A 20,521-nucleotide genomic window follows, 5' to 3' on the forward strand; every position below is an offset into this window, starting at 1 on the left:
AATTCGGTAATTTTCCGTAAATTCCCGTACTTTGAGATGAAAGACTGCAATTTACGGCAAACTTGCAGTGAATGGTGGATTTTGAGGTGAACTGCGGTAACTTACGGAAATGAGCGGTAATTTACAGTAAAATTAGAGTACTTTACGGCGAAGGTAGGGTGGCCTAAAAAAAGGGGTGAGTCAGTCAAAACGACCTACAAGTTTTTTAATTTTTAAGGTTAGGTTTTTCCAAAATTAATATGCCAATTTTATTATTGTTAAACTTTTTAAATAGAAAACTAATTTTTCTGAAACTCATTTTTCATCAAATAATAAATTTTTCTTTTTTTAATGACTTTCGTAGTATTAAAGCTTATTAAACCCAAATGTTTATTTACGTACACGAATTTAAGGTTAGAATACTTAGTTTACGCGCAACGCCTGTACGCAGAATCACGCTATATCTGCGCATGTACAGTTGAGTGACAGAGTGGGAGAAAACTTCTCCTGCTGTCGGAGGAGAAATGAAGGGAAGCCAAAGTAACAGAACGAAAAAGTTATAGAGACTCTACTGCATTCCACTTCTTTTTTTTTTTTCCTTTTAATACCTTCCCTTATATAAGAGCGCCATCTATTACTTACTTCCTAGCGAGTCTTCCAACTAAAGATGTCCCCTAGGCAGAGAGTAGGGGCATCGCGCGCATGTATACCTAAAATAGGTTAACAAACAACTCTCATAAAAAAGGTTGAGCATGGAAAGTATCTGACCATCAAATAGCATCCTTTCATTAATCAATTCTCTTATTCATTTACTGTCTTCTAATAGAACATAAACTTTTTTAAAATTATAATAAAATTTTTTATTTTTATTTTGCTTTATTATAGAAGACTAAAACGATAAATTCAATTAGCAAATAAAAACTAATAAAAAGTAACTATGATGAGTACGATAGAATGGTTTGTATTGCTCATTGCCATCATTGTGATTATACTTGCGTTAATAACGTATTTTAATAAGCCATCTCCCCTACGTCGCGTATCAGAAAGACGTAATTCGAATGAATCAGAAGTGACAAATTCGAATGAATCTCTGAAACAAAAGAATACTGACGTTGTACCAAAAAAAGAAAATTCTAACCTCCCATCAGCTCGTGTTAGTCGAGAGATTCCTCCGGAGAAATTAACTCCAGACTCAAATAAAGCTCCGGGTCTGGAAAAACCATCAGAAATTCAATCAGACAAAGATAATTCGAATAAATCAGAAACAACAAATTCGAATGAGCCATCGAATGAAAAGGATGTTGCCAATACGTCAAAAGAACATTCTGATGATTCATCACTTGATGCTAATCCAGATGAACCTCCGGAGATAATAAATCCCGAGCAAAATGAAAACACAAGTCCAATTATACCAGCAGAAATTGAAGAAGATAAAGAAGAGGAAAAGACATTACCCGAAAAAAACGTAGATGACATAAATGACAAAACGAAGCGAAAACAAAAACTAAGAGAGGCACTGAAAAATAATTTGCCACTTGAAAGTGAATACGAAATGATAGCTACCAAAATGGAAGGGGATAAAGACGCGGTTTTTATGAAGAAATTTACTGACGATGATATGGAGATGAAAGTTAACGAAGCTTCCTTGTTTGGCATCGCACTTCTGAACAAATACGCTTCCGACAACACATTAACGAAATATTTACAAATCGTTGAATTTCTAATCAATCATATAGACAAAAAACTTGCAAAAGAAAAATTTAACAATTACCAGACTACGATCTGGGGTTTTGGCTGGCACGACATTAGCGTTTTGTTTGCACGCATGCTGTCAATGTACGAAATCCTCGGCGAAATTGAAGCTGTACTAGAAATTTGTCGCCGTAGACTTAATGATATGGGACCAAAGTTGGGCAAAGAGACGGGATCGACGCCCGAGGGAGTCGATCTTGTTCATGTAATGATCCCGAGGTTGATTACTGATTATATAAACGACTTTGATTCGTATACAGCTGTCATTGAAACGGGCATATTTACACGCTTTCGTAACGTTTTCGATGTAACCGCAAAGATAGATGACGATGGTGAAGACGGTTTGTATCGAGACGGTTCAAATGTTCGTCATAAAGTAGCAACTTTCTCAAATTTAGCGAAATTAGGGAGCTTTTATGTGAACATATACCGCGCGATGGATGACAGTCCGAAGATAGATGACGTTGTAGTAAAATTATTCGACAAGATTCTGCATCCAGACATGGATTTTGTACCCTATGGTTTGTTTGGTCGGGAGCCTAAGATAACTTGCAAGGATATTTTGAAATATTACTGGCCGGAATATAGAAAAGAAGCAAAGTTGGGCGCCATTATATTTCCTTACATTGGTCTCGGTGTATTTAAATCACCGAAATTCATATTTGCGTTGCGTGTCCAACGTGAGGACATTGCGGCCTACGAAAGCGATCCAGATAATTTTGAATTTGCCGCGGGATGGATTCAAATGCGTAAATTATATCTTACAGACGTCGATTACAGTAAATATGAAAATGTAATGAAATGGCCTGAACTTAAATTACAACCAGGTGTGATATCATTTGTCGATGATAAATACAATAAATTTGACAATTTGAAACCTGCAACCGGATCATTGGCTCATTTATGCCAAGGCGTCAGATCGTACATTGGACATTTGACTGATGATAATAAAAACTTGTTATTCTGGATCAATAATTATAAGTTTGATAAAATTTATGGTGATTCCGAGGTAATGGAATACGGAATTTGTACCGATAACGGTTTAGTAATGCATTATTCCGTATACAATAAATTAGCGGATCGTGAATTGAAACTAAGAGTAAAAGACGATGATATTAAAAGCGATTCCCACATGTATATTGAAACAGTTCCAGACTTAGATGAAAACGGTTGCTTTACTTCCCGAACAAGGGGAACTTATCGTTGGCGCCAAGTGTTTGATACAAATGTTGAACCTACTAGAATATTCATTGATTCGTTATATCGTATTTCATTTATGTTCAATAAAAAACGATTCGAAATACTTTTAAGTGATGACAAATATTACTACACTATTAAACGTGGTCTTGATATAATTCTTGCTGGCAGCTCGCACAGCGATCCCAATGATAGGTATGAGTTAAATGGCAAGAACTTCATAAGAAATCCCAATACTATGATGTATGAACTCGTTGAGTAATTGGATACATTTATTGAAAACAAATTTATCATATTGAATTTTTAATTTTTCTTCGAGGAAATCCAGGAAGGCAACCACCCCAGCAGATTCGAATTACTATAAATTACCTAAACTTCGTTTATTTTTGAAGCCAAAGAAAAATTTTCTCTTAAATAAGTACCCACATCACTTTATTTACTTTTAAGCAAAAATTTTTAAAATTCATTTTTTAAAAAATAATATTTTCAAAAAAATAAAATTTACTATCATGTTAACCTCAAAAATTCCTCTCGAACGAGTACCCACATCACTATATTTAATTCTCAAAAAAATTTCCAAAATTCATTTTTGAAAAAAATAATTTTTTCAAAAAAATAATATTTTCAAAAAAATAAAATTCACTATCATATTAACCTCAAAATTTCCTCTCGAACGAGTACCCACATCACTATATTTAATTCTCAAAAAAATTTCCAAAATTCATTTTTGAAAAAAATAATATTTTCAAAAAAATAAAATTCACTATCATATTAACCTCAAAATTTCCTCTCGAACGAGTACCCACATCACTATATTTAATTCTCAAAAAAATTTCCAAAATTCATTTTTGAAAAAAATAATATTTTCAAAAAAATAAAATTCACTCTCATATTAACCTCAAAATTTCCTCTCGAACGAGTACCCACATCACTATATTTAATTCTCAAAAAAATTTCCAAAATTCATTTTTGAAAAAAATAATATTTTCAAAAAAATAAAATTCACTCTCATATTAACCTCAAAATTTCCTCTCGAACGAGTACCCACATCACTATATTTAATTCTCAAAAAAATTTCCAAAATTCATTTTTGAAAAAAATAATATTTTCAAAAAAATAAAATTCACTATCATATTAACCTCAAAATTTCCTCTCGAACGAGTACCCACATCACTATATTTAATTCTCAAAAAAATTTCCAAAATTCATTTTTGAAAAAAATAATATTTTCAAAAAAATAAAATTCACTCTCATATTAACCTCAAAATTTCCTCTCGAACGAGTACCCACATCACTATATTTAATTCTCAAAAAAATTTCCAAAATTCATTTTTGAAAAAAATAATATTTTCAAAAAAATAAAATTCACTCTCATATTAACCTCAAAATTTCCTCTCGAACGAGTACCCACATCACTATATTTAATTCTCAAAAAAATTTCCAAAATTCATTTTTGAAAAAAATAATTTTTTAAAAAAAATAAAATTCACTATCATGTTAACCTCAAAATTTCCTCTCGAATGAGTACCCACATGACCATACTTAAATCCCTGAGTAAAAAAATAAAACCCAAATTATTAAAAATGGAGAAATTTGAATTCTTTTCAATCAGTATTTTCAACCAGGGCAGATCGTTTTCAATTATTTATTCAAATCTGGGATCCCAAATAAAAAACACTATCTTTTTTAGCATTTTCTTTATTTCATATTTCTTATACAAGATAATTGTTGTTTGTAATTGGTGTTGTTGATAAATTTATTTATAATTATTATTATTAAATTATACATTAAATAGTCGAATTTAATAATTTCAATAAACTCTAGCTTGGAAGATCGACTCAATGATTGTCCAATATTTTAATCCATATATATATATATATAAATTTATTTTATATATATATTTAAATTCATTTATTTATCATATTTATTGCTGTATAATTACATAAAATAATAATATATAATTTAACAATTAAATTATAATAAATCATAACAACAGTAACAGTTATAATAATAAGAGTATTCGTGGCTGACTTTCCAAGTCAAGAGTTTTTATAAATGGTCTTACAATTAAACATTTAAATACCAAAGTATAAGAAGGCAATACTGTGTAGATTTTTTTTCTAATTATTATATATTTATTTATTTATTATTAATTTTTTTTTTTTTTTCAAAATTTATAGATTAATTAAAATACCATTAACAAAAATTAATTAAAAATAATTAATAATATGGAGTAGAAGGCATTACATTTTTTTTAAGTACGATTTATATATTTTAAAACCTGGCAATGTTATAATATATATATATAAATAATCTAGGATAAGAAAAAAAATAACGGCTCTAGTCTAAATTCTAGGCCTCGATCAATTCTCAATTTTATTTTATTTAATATTTATATTTATGTATAATTATATGTATAGTAATTAAATTAAATTAATTATTTATTATTTATTTAAAATCTAGCGTATACACATGATTGTACACAGCAGGAACTATATTTAAAAACTACTGTCTTTTATTTAAGAGTAATTTTTTTTAATTATTAATGGTGTTTTTTTACGTAGGAAGATTACAAAGGATTAATATTAATTTTTTTTTATTATTATTATTATAATTTTCCTTAGTATTTTAGGTGTACAAATTATTTTGCTTCGTTAGCCGAAGGCTAATGCTACCAATGTTTGCCACATAAGCCTAAGGCTAATGCTACCAATTTTGATTACATAAACCAAAGGCCAATGCCACCAATGTTTGCCACATAAGCCTAAGGCTAATGCTACCAGTTTTTATCAAATAAGCCGAAGGCTAATGCTACCAATGTTGATTACATAAGCCAAAGGCCAATGCTACCAATGTTCTTTGCATAAATAAAAAACCAATGCTATTAATTTTGATCAAATAAACCGAAGGCTAATGCTACCAACGTTGATTACATAAGCCTAAGGCTAGTGCTGCCAGTTTTCATTAAATAATCCGAAGGCCAATGTTACCAATGTTGATTACATAAGCCCAAGGCTAATGTTACCAAAATTTCGTGTATAATTAATTAAACTCAATTCAAATAATAAAGTAAATATTGAGTGTATCTTATCTACTAATGAATTGTTTTATTCACAAGCCAAAGGCTACTGCTACCACTATGAGACATAAACCAAAAGCTAATACTCTTTTTTTCTGTCATAATCTAAAGAGTACTGCTACTATTAGTTTTTCTAATTCGAAGATTAAAATTACTACTGGCAGCATAAGCCAAAGGCTCATGCTACCATTGGCAGAATAATCCAAAGGCTGATTCTACAATTTTTGTTTATCTTTTGTTCGGAATCTAATGATACCCATTGGTTTTCATAATACGAAGGCTTTTTTTACCATTGGCATCATTAGCTATCGGCTAATGCTACCAAAAATATTTGTACACTCAATTTTCAATAAATAATTCGTAGTTATAATTTATAATAATAATAGTATAGTAGTCACAGTAATAGACCGTCTTTTTAATAACTAATTGGTGTTCATACATTGATCCCCATTTATTATTTTTTTTTTTATTACATTTTCTGCTAAATTTTTTTTTTTTTTTTGGCCAATTAGAATTTTTTTTTTTTTAGGTTACATTTATTTGTTTGGTTTTTTTTTGTTATTTCGCCATTTTGTTTTGTTCCTTATCGCCATTCCATTGAAAATAAATAGAAGTCTAGTGATTGAGGTTTTTTTTAAGATAATAAGTTTTTTTATTTTATAAAAAATTTAGTATAGATAAATGGAATTTTTTAAAAATAAATAAGAAAATTTATAATTTTTTTTATCACGATTTAAAATTTTAAATATTAAATATTTTTTTTTTTAAAGTTAATTTGTAGGTTTTTTTAAGTCATGGATTTTTTGGACAAAATTTAAAATTTAAGTTACAAAAATCCCGCAATTTATGTAAATTTGAAAAAAAGCGGGAAATTTAAAAATACTTTAAATTTTTAGAAAAAATTTAAAATTTAAATACTTTTTTTTTAAATTGGTTCTGATATTATTTTTTTTTCAAATATATGAGATTCTAAAATAATTGTATTTTATATAATATATATATTTATTTGTATTTTTATAAATATATCGATATGTATTTTTTAATTTCATTTTTTTGTTCAAAATAAAATTAATTTTTTTTTTAAAGATTAAGGATAATAAATATAATTAACTTCTAAATTAATCGACAATTATTTAATTAATTATAACCAAACTTTGTCTTTTCCCACATTCTCATATATTTTATGAGGTTTGATTTCTTTTTTTTTTGTTTTTATAGTAGAAATTTTATTTTCATTTATTCTGGCCAAACTATTGAGATTAGACAAAAAGTGCTCAGAAACTTTTTTGCAGAGAATTTAATGATCTACAAATTTGTTCCAGTACATTTTTATCGTATCTCTGATAGTTTCGGAGTAATATCAATTTTAAAAGTAAAAAATCATAAATTATGCAAATTTTCCTGAAAAACTTTCGCGCTTACACTAAATTCAAATTTATGACTAAAGTATTGACTTTTCAAAAAAATTTATAAGAGCCTTTTTTGTAGAAAATTAAATTCTGAACAAAAGTGTATCAGTCTATTCTTATCGTATCTCTGCTAGTTTCGTCAGAATATTGATTTTAAAATAAAATTATCAAAATATTCAAACCTCTCGAAATGTTTCTTAATCAATTAATTAATAAAAAAAAATTAATTGATATTTAATTGTGAGCTCAAAATAGAGGATATTCATTTATAAATTTAATTATCTTTTATTTAAAATCCTAATTAATTAATACGACAAAGATATGCGACGAAAAAAAATCTTTACGACTTTTTTTTGTTTTGTCTTCTACTTCTTTAAATATTTATGTTTAATTAATTTTATTACTTATAAGTCTATATAAATTTTACGTATGCCCTGTGTTTGAAAAACAATTACTCATATATATATATATATATATATATATATATATATATATATATATATATATATATATGAGTCCATATTATAACAGAGAATTTAATGCCCTTTAAAATGAGTACCCACATGCCATATTTATTTTAAATATTTTAATAGTCATATATATATAGTAATAAATATATATGTATATGTTGTAAAAAAAAATTAAAAATAAGTATAGCTTGTGGGTATTCATTTGAAAGGGCATTTAATTTTCTATCATTCTATATAATTATGAATATATACATATATATATTTATAGGTATATATATATATATATATGTATAGACTTTACTGTATCACGTTATCTTAAATAATTAATTGTTTAATTAATAAATATAAGAGGAATTAAAATCCGTAATGTCGATTATTATTAAAAAAAAAATATATATATATGTGTTATATATGTATATATGTAATAGACACATATATACAAATATAGTTATATATTTATATGTGAGTATATAATTAAAAATATGATGATGAGACGTCGTGTAATATAAAGAGATTTTAATGGAATAAAATATATGCCTATATATATATATATTGAGAAAGGTATCGATAATAATTAAGTGTCGTTAGTGTACCTCAATAGGTCAGGGAAGATTCAGCATGTCTTCAGTATCTAAATGAAATTGTTCTTGACCTGAAATATTCAAGAATTCATTGAATTAGAAATTTATTGATTTTATTTTTAGTTTTTTTTTTTATAATATAAAAATAAAAGTAATTTGAATTTTTTAAATCGAATTTTTCGTTTGGGATTTTCAAATCGATTTATCGAAAATCGATTATTTAGAATCGATATATTAATATCGATTTATTAAATTTTTAAGAATCGATGTGTGTTATGTCGATGTAGCGAATCAGTGCATAAATTTTTAGAATCGATATCTCGAATAAGAAAAATCGATATCTCGAATTTTTATATATCAATTAAAAAATGTAATATTCTTAATTGTTATTTTAAATCGATCTTGTGTTTTTAAATCGATATCTCGAAGTAAATAATCGATATCTCGAAATAAATAATCGATATCTCGAATTTGTGTAATATATCGATTCAAAAATTCAATATTTTTAATTTTTATTTCAAATCAATCTTTTGTTTTTAAATCGATATTTCGAAGTAGATAATCGATATCTCGAAATAAATAATCGATATCTCGAACGAAATATTCAATATATCGATTCGAAAATTTTTTAATTTTTATTTTTATTTTAAATCGATTTCTCGAAGTAATTAATCGATATCTCGAAATAAATAATCGATATATCGATATCTCAATTTTTTATTAAATTTATCGATTCAAAAAATTCGATATTTTTTATTTTCATTTCAAATCGATATCTCGAATTAATAAATCGATTTCCTAAAATAAATACTTTCATTTTCTTTTTTACCAATATCTCGATTTTTTACAATCGATATATCGAATTTAAAAAATCGATATTTTTAATTTTAATAAAAAAAAAAAAATTCAATAATTACTATGTAAATAAGCAGCGAGATCTCGATCGTCAGACGTCAACGCTAAGTCACGTGGTGTAGCACCATGACGATCTCGAATAGTCAACGTCGCACCACCAGCAACTAACATGCAGCAGATAGTACGACGTTTTTGTTGTGCTGCTTTGTGTAGCGCCGTTTGTCCTCTGTAATCAATAATTGATAATTAATAATCAATAACTTATTAATTAACTTTCTTAATCCGATATCATCTTAATTATTTAAACGGACATCAGCTTACTTATCATTGTCAACCATATTGAGAATAGTTGGTGGCGCGCATGCTATCAAATATCTAACAATGTCTTTGTAACCGTGTCTGGCAGCAAGATGTAGAGCCGTTTGTCCATTAGCGTCTATTGATAGCAATGAATATCCATGTTGATGGAGCTCTCTCAGGGTTTTCAGATCACCGGTTTTGGCGGCACGAATTATACCATCCGACGGCTTTTCTAGTAGTGCACTAGTGCCTAATTGAACTTCTGGTGATAGACTAAAAAGCCTGTCTCGGGCACTGAAAATATTTTATTGCCTGTCCAAAAATCGTTAACTTTTTCTTAAAATCGGTAGTGAAAAGTAAAGTTCGTTAGCGATTTAATAACAAATTATCACTTAAAATCTCTCTTATTAAAATCAATTGTCAAAATTAGTAATTTTATGGAAAATCGGTTACAAAAGTCTGCATTACCGATTACCTGATATAGAAATCGGCACTTTTTTTTTAATAAATCGGGGTATAAATGAACTCCAGACGTGATCTGACCAAAAAATCGGTAGTTTTCAAAAATATCGTTAACGGAGGTAATTTATTTTTCAACCGATTTGAATAAAAAAAAAAATGGACTTTTTTAGAAATGAAAAATAAAAATAATTCTCAGAAGATCGGCATTAAAAAAATGGCAATCTCACCTGATATAAGCAGAATTTCCTTGACTAGGTCGTTCAGGAACAGAAGTTGATTTTGAGGAACTCTGTTTAGGTTTTTGTTCTTTTTTATGTACACTATCTTCATTAACATTATCGTCATCAGATTTATGATGCTGTCGTTGTGTTATTTGACTATCCTCATCTACATTACCCACTACCGGCTTAATACTTTTATTTATACTCTTATTTAAAACTTTTTCATTTTCTACATTACGCTCATCTAAATTAATACTTTTACCCTCTACATTAATACTTTCATCCCGTTGAATACTTTCAGCTTTCGGTGGTTCTGGTGCTTTCGTTTTCGTCTTTAAAGTATTCTGACGTTCTTCTCTACACCAAATTTTATAAAAAGTAAACAAAAAATTCAAAATAACCCCATTAATTTTTATCAGTCATTTAAATTACTCACCAACAAGGTTGCAATAAACTTTAATCACTTATAACTTCTGAAGGAATCATTTTATAAATATTTTCAAAGATACCTTTTTTGTAGAAAATTTAATTCTCTATCAAAAAGGTCCTTAGAAAAATTACGATAGGAGTGATAGTTCATGAGATGAATGAGGTCCAACCGGAACGTGGTAAAAAAATATTGCAACCCTGCCCTCTAGTGAGTCGGAATGAAAAACAAAGTCACCTGGGCAAAGTGGCGTCTACTTTAGCAGCATCCTCAGTATGACCCGCAGCTACATCTTCTTCCAGAACAAATACCGCTTGAGAAGCGACGTCAGTTACGTAGTGCAACTGTTCCTGGGCGCGATCGATCCTGAAGAATCGTTCGGCCGTGCATGCTAAAGAAGCAAATCATTAACCAGGAAGATCTGTATAGATGTAAGACAAGAACTAAATAACTTACAATCAATAAAACAGGAATTGTCCATATTGTAATCCTTAGCCAGCAGCTTCCTGAGCGTCTCCAAGTCCATGGTTGCATCGAGATCCAGAGGTTCGGGAGTCAGAGGTACCGCGGCACCAATAAGTCGATCCTTATCCGAATGAAAAGTCTCATAGTCTCTCATCTTGATCCTCATTATCTGCAGCTTCAAGCTCTCGAGTTTGTCACCCTGGGTTTTGGCCGTAGATTTCCCTCGGCTCTTCACCAGCATGGTCGCCTGATTGAGGAACTTTATCTCCATAATCGATGGTAAGACACGACAAGCTTCTCCATCAACTTGCATAGGGATTGTTCTGGTGGTGACCAATCGCGCGTGGCTGCACTGAGCAATCGGGGTTCCATGACCACCAGCCTGCAGCAACGGCAACTGGTAGGTTGTCAACCCCACGATTTCCAGAAGCCCATCCGATGTCGAGGGTTCCTTGGTCCCAGAGCCTCCACCCCAGGGATGAGTTCCACCACCGTAGGATGGAATATTCAGGAAAACTATCGCGTGAACCCGGTGTTCCTTCAACTTTGGCGTCATATCCTGCCCGTCACACTCCAAAGTAACGTATTCGGACAAGTCCTTCCACTTGCGACGTACTAAATCCTTTCCACCCATCTGCCCATAAAACATTTTGTTCCGAAGCCTCGAATTGAATTTCTGCGGATGAGCTTCGCGCGCCTCATGGAACTCTAACGCGATGTGCGCGTCGACTCCCAGGGAAAAGTAGTTATTAACAACATTGAGGGGTAAGTTTTCTTTTGCTTTGCTGTCATCATCAGAAGCTGTCGCATCAGGATTTTTTTCTACAGTAACTTTCCACCGGTCTAAAAGCATCGTGTCACTTTCCCCGATATTGGTTAGGATTTTAGCAATTGGCTCGTCTGTGTAGCCTCCGCCCCAGCCTAGGGCGCGTGCAAGGTCGTTCCCAGTTCCCAGAGGAAGGACTCCGACCGCAGGTGGGGGAAACACGCCAAGAAAATCTAGAACTGAAAGAACCCAACCAACGGTTCCGTCCCCCCCGCAAGCAAGGATTCGTAAATTGGGAACTTTATGGAACAATTCAAGACCCATTTTAGGTCCGCCCTGCGATAGATCGAAAACCTGTCTAGGGTTCAGTAGCCACTGGAATTTTTGCAGCAATTTCAGGCCCTGGTTACCACCGGATTTGGGATTTATGAAAACGATGACGGGCTTTAGCTCTGGGGAAGGAATGGGCTTAACTACCCAAAGTTTCTCTTTCTCTTTCTCTTTCTCTTTCTCTTTCTCTTTCTCTTTCTCTTTCTCTTTGTCTTTCTCTTTTTCTTTTGAGTCATCCGATGACCCATCTTTGCTTTTAGAATGCGTGGAATCATCGGCTGTTCCGTCTTTCGCAGACTTTCGTCTTCGCGGGCTTTTACGAAGGCTACTTTTGAAAAGACCTTTACGGGGGAGCTTGACGATCCAAGCGGGCGGAACGATGATAAGACTGTGGTCCCCTAGTTCACAGTTTTCCCCGATTTTAGCAACATTGAAGCATGACTCCTTGTTGTGGTACGCGGACTTACACCAGCTGCAAGAAACGGCAACGATTTCTTTCGAGCTGAAGGAGAGTTTTGATTGGAAAGCTTTTGAACAGTTGGCGCATTTCTCTTTTTGGGAACGTCTATGGACCCAGTGATGCTGCGTCGACGTTTGTTCACGATATTGTCTCACGTCAACGTCACGGAATGATGACTTGCATAAAAAATTTAAGCTTGAAGCGCAGAGAGTATGCGCTACTACCCGACATGCTGAACATTTAACTCGAGGTCCATGTTTCTACAGAAATTCATTCGGGAAATTTAGTTGAGCTAGATCCGCTAAAGAAAACTGATAAATTAAATTTCTACTTACCGTGCAGTCATTTACGTAACAGAATTCACCGGAAGCAGATGTGCTCACCCATAGATGCTCCCCATTTATTGCATCAGCGCTCCAATCAGGATTCGAACGCAATTCGCGGCTACTAGATGCCCCGGAATCACCCCGTCCTCTACAATAATCAAGAAAATTTTTTTAAATTAAATTTACGGGTCAACTATTGAAAATACGGTGAAAATGACCCAGTACAATTTTGTAGAGAATTAAATTTCCTACAAAAAAGGTCTCTTGCAACTTTTCGGTAGACTCAATATTTTAGCCAGAATCTTCTTCCAAAGTAAGTTCGAAAAATTTCAACAATGCTCTAGCGAAATTTTTCTAAAGTGTCAAATTAAAAATGGAGTTTCTGGAAAATCTATTGAAGATACGTCGAAAATGCATAGGAACAATATTGTTCAGCGTGAAATTCTCTACAAAAAAGGTCTCTTGCAACTTTTCGGTAGACTCAATATTTTAGCCAGAATCTTCTTCCAAAGTAAGTTCGAAAAATTTCAACAATGCTCTAGCGAAATTTTTCTAAAGTGTCAAATTAAAAATGGAGTTTCTGGAAAACCTATTGAAGATGCGTCGAAAATGTATAGGAACAATATTGTTCACCGTGAAATTCTCTACAAAAAAGGTATCGTGTGACTTTATCATAAAATCAATAGTTTCGTTAGAATACGAGTTTTACGTAATATTCGACAACGTAATGATAAAAATAAATAGCAAATGCGTAGTAAATAATTATTTTTTATTTACTTTTTAGTAAAATATAGAAAAGAGAGTTGCCTAGGGCACTTAACTTTGTACTCAGTATTATTAACTCAACTCTAGTCTTTTTTGTCTTTAATAATAAGTATTACCCACCCACTTACTCTCCCTTCTTTTATACGTTAGTTCTCGCTCAGCCTCGAGCCCTCAATCCGCCGCCCCTAGTCTCGAATTCCCAGCCCCTTGCTACCCTAACTTGCACAATGAATAACGGAATAACTCAACAAACGAGCTCAACAACTAGTTTTTGCAAAGTTTGCCAATTCAATTTAGCAAACGTTGCTTCACTAGTAACCCGCCTTACCCGCTTTGTGTACGCAAAAGTCATTTTAAGTGGTTAAGGCTATAAAAAGTTAAACTTAATAAATAATAATAATAGCAGTAATTATTTAAATTTACTTTTTCAATAATAATTTAATTAATTTTAATGTAGTATAAAAAAAAAAAAAAAAAAAAAAAAAAAAAAAATAAAGAAATGCTTTTTGAGCTAATTCAAAGGTACATTAACGAGTTTTTAGTCTACTTATCTATCGGGGGATCAAACAAAATTTAATTACGCTTCTGAAGGCTGACAAGTACTTAATGTCACTTTTTTGGGGGAAACATAAATAGATTACGTGATTTTATGGATTTTTAGGGGAAAATAAGTAGTGGATTATTGTTCTTGACGTCATTTCACGTTAAATGAGTACCCACATGACTAAGAAATTTTTCAAAAAAAAAATTAACTTTTTTTTTTTTTATTTTTTCAAAAAAAATTTTCAAATTCAAAGCATTCGTTACATAAATAGTTCAGTGATGTTCTAGACGTCGTTCCGCGTAAAATGAGTACCCACATGACTAGGAACAGAAAAAAAAAAAATTTCAAAATTTTGAAATTGAAAAAATTTTTTTCCTAGTCATGTGGGTACTCGTTTGACTCGGCATCAGCTGTAGATTAATAAAAAAGTGTAATAAGATAAAATTTCGGATCGCAAACATAAAAAGAAGAAAGCCATTCCAAAGATCCTAAACGTACCCACCCTCTTCTGTCGTCTTTAACCGGCAGTAAAGCGGTATATCTCGTCTGCTGGTCAGTCGGGAGGACAATGTCAACACTTTTGGACCTGGTGTTCTGTTGGGGAACTGCCAAGCATCCGCTGTCATCACTTTGGCAACTCTTGGCGCTATTGAAACACGAGTCAACCGAAGCAGCGCGATCCCTCTTCAATTCTGGTACCGTAAGAAAGATATCCCTGACGACGAGCTTGGCTTTTTCCACCTCCTCGTCTTCTCCGTCATCATCCTCATCATCGTCATCGTCATCAGGGCCCAGAATCGACGGGAGATCAATCGGAAAAGTGGTAAGCGCTTCCTGGCGTGATAGTCTCCTAGGCCGATCCATGGGAACAAACTCAACTTTTATACCCTCGTCAGAACTAGCATCTACGTCATTGTATGAATCAAAATTCATAAGCGTCACTCGTATCTCAGGGCTACCTTCCCTCTGGGCTTCATTGTCATCATCCAGAGCTGACTCGGATCTGTCAGAAGCATCAGAACGCGGGAGATCATCATCTGCGTCGTAATCATCCGGGTTGTCATATACCCTGAGGTGTGCGCTACCAGTTGAATCATCATCTGAATCTGTTTTGTCAGACAAATATAGCCTTTTGTATTCCTCGACACAGATGCAATGATAGCAGGTCGCTGGCACACTTATCAGATCGCTCTTACGCGAGGCAGCTGACATTGATGACCGCGATGACGTTGGCAACAATGATGTCTTTTCATACATGTCAAATGACCTCGATCTCTGATTAGTCTGGAGCTGGGGAACGCGCAGTGTTGATTTTTTCGGGTCTAAACTGTGCCCTGGACTACCTGGAGTCGGTCCCAGACCTGAACCCATTCCTGGACCTAGACCTTGACCGGGACCAGAACCTGGACCCAAGCCCAGAGTCCCACTAGCACCACCTGTTTGACGCATTTCTTTTTGATCAAATCGTTTGACTTCCAATTGAATTTCATCGAATGACGCTGAGCGAACTTGTTTGGGAACTTCTAAACTCGATTGTGATTTCATTTCCGCTCCAGTCGGGGTACGCGACCTCTTGAAGGTCGAACGCAATTTCCGCATTATTTTTTATAAACTTAAAAGTTTTTTCCAGTAAACCCAAGCCTTCGTCCACAAATTTAATATATTCTATTGTTACAAATATTAACTTAAGGATATTGTCTGCGGAATTATTTATTTCCGCTTCCTTCATAAATGTCACGATTTTTCTGCCCATTCTAAATTATGCATTTACGTTTTTTTCAATTTAATTATTTATAAAATTATAATTGGTCGTAAAATAAGTTTAGTTGGACAATTTATTATTTTAATTTGTTATCATTTAATTTATTTAATTGGTCCCTAAATATATTGTTTATCACACGATTCGTTGATACGACGTTTGAATTTGGCATTTTGTTTAAACAATAACTATTATTTTATAGATCACTCAACACTAATAAATATAATCATTCAAATCCACGAGGCTTAAAACCTCGTGGTCATTTAGCACCATAACTTTAAGCAAAAGATAATAATCACTAGTTTATTTACTTAATAGTATGATCTACAACATTTATTACTATTACTATTATTACGATTACTATTACTATTATAATTGTTATTATTAAGATGTTTGTAGTCAGAAGGTATCAGAATGAATGACAATATCGTCCGCAAGACTTGAGAGTACTCATGACACCAGTATTTAGTATCAGCAGAAACCAGTAGTACGCCACCCCCTACCTCCCACTGGGAACATTACCACCACTACGGGCATAATATCCACTGGCAGCATCATCACCATCGATCCAGAGTTATCCTAGTGCTCAGAACAGCCCCGTACTTACACAAACTTCAATCCCCGGCTGATAACTTTAAATACGCATTTTTGTAAACCATTACCGGAAGTGATCAACGTCGGACTTAGCGATCGTACATAGACCGAAAAAAATTCATTAACGGGCACTTTGGTATCACTATTACCCACATGCGGAATCAATTTCAAGTCAATCTGACACTTAGTTTAAGCACTGGGTTCATTTTTCCAATTTCGAAGACTACCTTTTCGGAAGGGGTCCAATTTCGAATAGTTGAATTGTCAATTTTTTTATTAATTGATGATATTTAGTGAGTCGGAAGTGGATTTTGGTATGAAAGAGAGTAGATTAGGACGAGTGGATTGTTAATATCTGTCACGGGGGTGATAATAGGGTGAATAGCGTCCCTGTTGTCCCGACGCATGTGCAGACACACCTTTTATTTCTACGGTCTGTGTGTTGCTTTATGTATTGGATGATCTTGGGGTATTTATGTTGATATTAAGCTGAGGTATTTTCTCATATAGGTCATGTTATTTTAAATCCATTGTTTTTTATTCAAATAATCAGGAAAAAAAAAGAATTATATTATTTTTGTGATATGAGTGGAAATTTCGGATGAAATTGGATTTAGGCAGTCAAGATATTGAGGTAATAATTTTCTGTTGTTTTTTTTTTAGCCTGAAGCATATCGCGAAAATATATATATAGGTATTTTTTTTTTTTCATGATTAATAATTAAATAATTTATTTATTTTATTCTTTTGAGCTCAGGGGCGCGATAAATATTTATTTCACTAAAAATTATTAATATATATGTGGATATAAAAAATATGGAAGTAGGTGATAATAAATAATAAAAATAATAATAATAAATAAAAAAAAAAATGAAATAGAGATCATGCACGAGATGGTTCTTTGCACGCACACAACAAATTTGTTTTTTTTATTTATTGTTATTTGTTTGTTTATTTATTTGTTTAATGAAACGCTTTAAGCTTTGAGTTGCCAGTTGATAAAGTGAAAAAAAAAATAAATAAATAAATATTTAAAAAGTTTTCAGGTGAAATAATAAATGGCTTTAGGTAAAGAAAAAAATTAATTAAATTGAGATGAAATATTTTAACACAAAAAATTTAATTAATTAGAGTTCATTTCTGATAGTATCAACATCAAAGGCGACGGGATTTAATTATCAAGAGCAATTTTTTTAATTAAAATTATTTTTAGTTTTTTTGATCCATAGATTTTGGGATTGGGGTAAAAAGATTTTTTTGTAATCACTGCAAAAAGGATAATAATAATTAAATAATAACATGACACTGTTGCAAATCTCTTTTTCTCTACTTAGATTAGACAAAAGTAATTTTATGTCATTTTTTTTTTTTTAAAAAAAGAAAAGAAAATTTCACTCTTTTCTTGAGGTTCAGCGATCCCGCTTTGCTCACCGTTCTTTCAAATATTTTATTCAAACTATATATACATATATATAGTTAGATAGATCATAGCCATTAGACTATACCGGAATAACATATATATGTATCATATATATGTATATATATGCATATATATACATATATATGCATATATATTTAGAGAAATCATAGCCATCAGACCATACCGGAATAACATATATATGTATCATATATATGTATATATATATGCATATATATACATATATATGCATATATATTCAGAGAAATCATAGCCATCAGACCATACCGTAATAACATATATATATATATATATATATATATATATATATATATAAATATGTATATATATGACCCGAGGGTATAATCTCATAAATTTGAAATTTTACACCGGATGTGTTATCAGTTATTTTTATGTATATATTGATCGAATTTATATTAATATAAAACAAATTAAATAATAAATAATAATAATTATTACTATTGGAGATAAATTTTTTTGTTTTTTGCTTAAAAAATAAATTATTATTGATAAAAATAAAACTAATATTAATTATCATTTATTTATATCCAAGTAAATTGAATTGCTATAAATAAAAATAATCTACTTCAACTTGAAGATGGTTAAGTTATTTATTTTTAAAATCGATACTTTGGTAATTACTTATATATTTTATATATATTAATAACTTTTATAGGTAAATTATTGATTATTTTTAAAATCATTTATGCTATAAAGGTTTTAAATTCAATTAATGACTGAAGTATTGAAAAAAAGCGGAATAAAAACAAAGTTTTGAAGTTTTAATTAAAATTATCAATAAACTATCAGAGCTACGATAAAAAGTCAAAGACACTTTCTTATACAGAATAAAATTGTCTACAAAAAGGTGTCTTTTGTTTTTTTTTTTTTTTATAAATTTAATAGTTTAGTAATAAATTAAGTTTGAAGTGTAATATAAAAATAAATTTTAATTTAAGTGAGCTCGAAAATTTCAAACCTTTTTCTTAATGGCTCAACCCGATCTTCACGGCACACAAAATTAGTTCCCTCCTCAAATTGTACGTGTTGTCCTAGCTCCGGTGATATTCCCAGTAACCTACAATGCACACGAGATTTACTAATTTTTTTATTTTTTTCTCTTATTAAAAAAAAAAAAAAAAAAAAATAAATGAATGATTCAAAAAAATTTTTGTCTCTCATTTAAAAAAAAAAAAGTGTCAACTAAAAAATTAAAAACTCGTGTACATTGAAGATTATGAAAAAAAAATAATAATAATAATTTTAAAGCCATTTCAAAATTTTGACTTTTTCCCTGACGATTTCCAAAAAATTTTTTATTTCTTTTAAAAATTATATTTTATCAATCTTCGTTAAATTTCCTTTGAAATGACACCCAACAACATATATATTAAAAAAAAAAAAAATTCTCAAATTTTTTTTGGATTTTTTGAATTTTCGATTCGCGGGCCAAATAAATATGACTTTCAGTCACAAAAAAATTTTAATTCAATAAATAATTAACCTGACCATCAAGATTCGTAAATTTTCTACAAAATGACCTACAATGACATATATTTATATAAATATATATGTTTTGAAAAAATGATTGAAATTAAAATTGTCAATTTTTTTTTTTTTTAAATATGTATATATATTTATATGAAGGGTATTTTTAAAAGTGAAATCGATAACAGGTATCGAGACTCAAATCTTTGTATAATATATATGTGTACATATATAAAATAAAAAATATATGAGAAAATAAAAAAGATAAGGGATGGTTTTATACTTTTTTTTTTAAATAAAAATACGATAAATTTATAAAGAAAAATATATAGCTTGTAAAATATATAAAGTATAGGGTTTGTTGGGATATATATAGAGTTAGTATAAAGAGATAAAGGTATGACAATAAAAGTATATAGATATATATATATAAAGGTCTGAAGCGATTACTGAAGATGACAGATCGAGTGATCGATTCAATTGTCCCTTTACAATCCAGGGTTTTGTTATCATTGATACTATTTGTGATAATAGCACTGTTTGTTTTTGTTTTGTCAATGTTATTGTTGTACTTGAAAAATAAATTGTTATTGGTATTGTTATTGTTTATTATATCCATGGAAAATTTTCCGTTTCGCTCCGCGGCTCGCCTTTTCAAAGGATATTTCTTTGTGAATTGCGCGTAATGACATGTCAATCAAAAGGAAATTTAATGGGCTTGAAGATAAAACTAATGATGTTTTAAAAAAAAATTTATTTGGGACCGGAAGTCATATTTATTTGGAAGTTTAATAAAATTTGGAAAAGTGATTTTTGATATATTTTGTTTGATGATTTTTTTTTAGAACTTAGTG

General features: G+C 30.7%; 2 protein-coding genes across 4 annotated transcripts; one reads left to right on the plus strand and one right to left on the minus strand.

Annotated features, from left to right (window-relative positions):
* The first annotated feature begins 849 nt into the window (after positions 1 to 849).
* Positions 850 to 3,235, plus strand: Odv-e66-10 (putative envelope protein ODV-E66-10). Its single transcript, XM_053738181.1, has one exon. The coding sequence runs from the start codon at positions 917 to 919 to the stop codon at positions 3,188 to 3,190; it is 2,274 nt and encodes a 757-aa protein (XP_053594156.1). The 5' UTR covers positions 850 to 916; the 3' UTR covers positions 3,191 to 3,235.
* Positions 3,236 to 8,100: 4,865 nt separating this feature from the next.
* LOC103570428 (eye-specific diacylglycerol kinase) lies at positions 8,101 to 16,096 on the minus strand. 3 transcript variants are annotated; one of them, XM_008548167.2, is made up of 8 exons: positions 14,891 to 16,088; positions 13,089 to 13,227; positions 11,189 to 13,013; positions 10,970 to 11,123; positions 10,312 to 10,662; positions 9,644 to 9,916; positions 9,385 to 9,548; positions 8,101 to 8,538 (listed from the first exon to the last, which is right to left on the minus strand). In XM_008548167.2, exons 1-8 carry the CDS (start codon positions 15,985 to 15,987, stop codon positions 8,489 to 8,491), a joined length of 4,053 nt encoding a protein of 1,350 aa, XP_008546389.1. In that variant the 5' UTR covers positions 15,988 to 16,088; the 3' UTR covers positions 8,101 to 8,488. The 3 variants fall into 3 exon arrangements, with proteins under 3 accessions (XP_008546389.1, XP_014295060.1, XP_008546397.1); XM_014439574.2 differs by lacking the exons at positions 8,101 to 8,538; positions 9,385 to 9,548 and having other exon boundaries at positions 9,824 to 9,934; positions 14,891 to 16,090; XM_008548175.3 differs by lacking the exons at positions 8,101 to 8,538; positions 9,385 to 9,548; positions 9,644 to 9,916 and having other exon boundaries at positions 10,508 to 10,657; positions 14,891 to 16,096.
* Positions 16,097 to 20,521: the final 4,425 nt, after the last annotated feature.

This window comes from Microplitis demolitor, chromosome 4, assembly GCF_026212275.2.
Source record: "Microplitis demolitor isolate Queensland-Clemson2020A chromosome 4, iyMicDemo2.1a, whole genome shotgun sequence".
Taxonomy (NCBI): domain Eukaryota; kingdom Metazoa; phylum Arthropoda; class Insecta; order Hymenoptera; family Braconidae; genus Microplitis; species Microplitis demolitor.

Coding starts and splice junctions, on each gene's coding strand:
- LOC103570428 (XM_008548167.2), bottom strand. CDS start 15,987: ATGCGGAAATTGCGTTCGACCTTCAAGAGGTCGCGTACCCCGACTGGA. Junction 10,663..10,969: donor GTAGACGCCACTTTGCCCAG/GTGACTTTGTTT, acceptor AATTTGGTGTAG/AGAAGAACGTCAGAATACTT. Junction 9,917..10,311: donor GGAAATTCTGCTTATATCAG/GTGAGATTGCCA, acceptor AAATATTTTCAG/TGCCCGAGACAGGCTTTTTA.
- Odv-e66-10 (XM_053738181.1), top strand. CDS start 917: ATGATGAGTACGATAGAATGGTTTGTATTGCTCATTGCCATCATTGTG.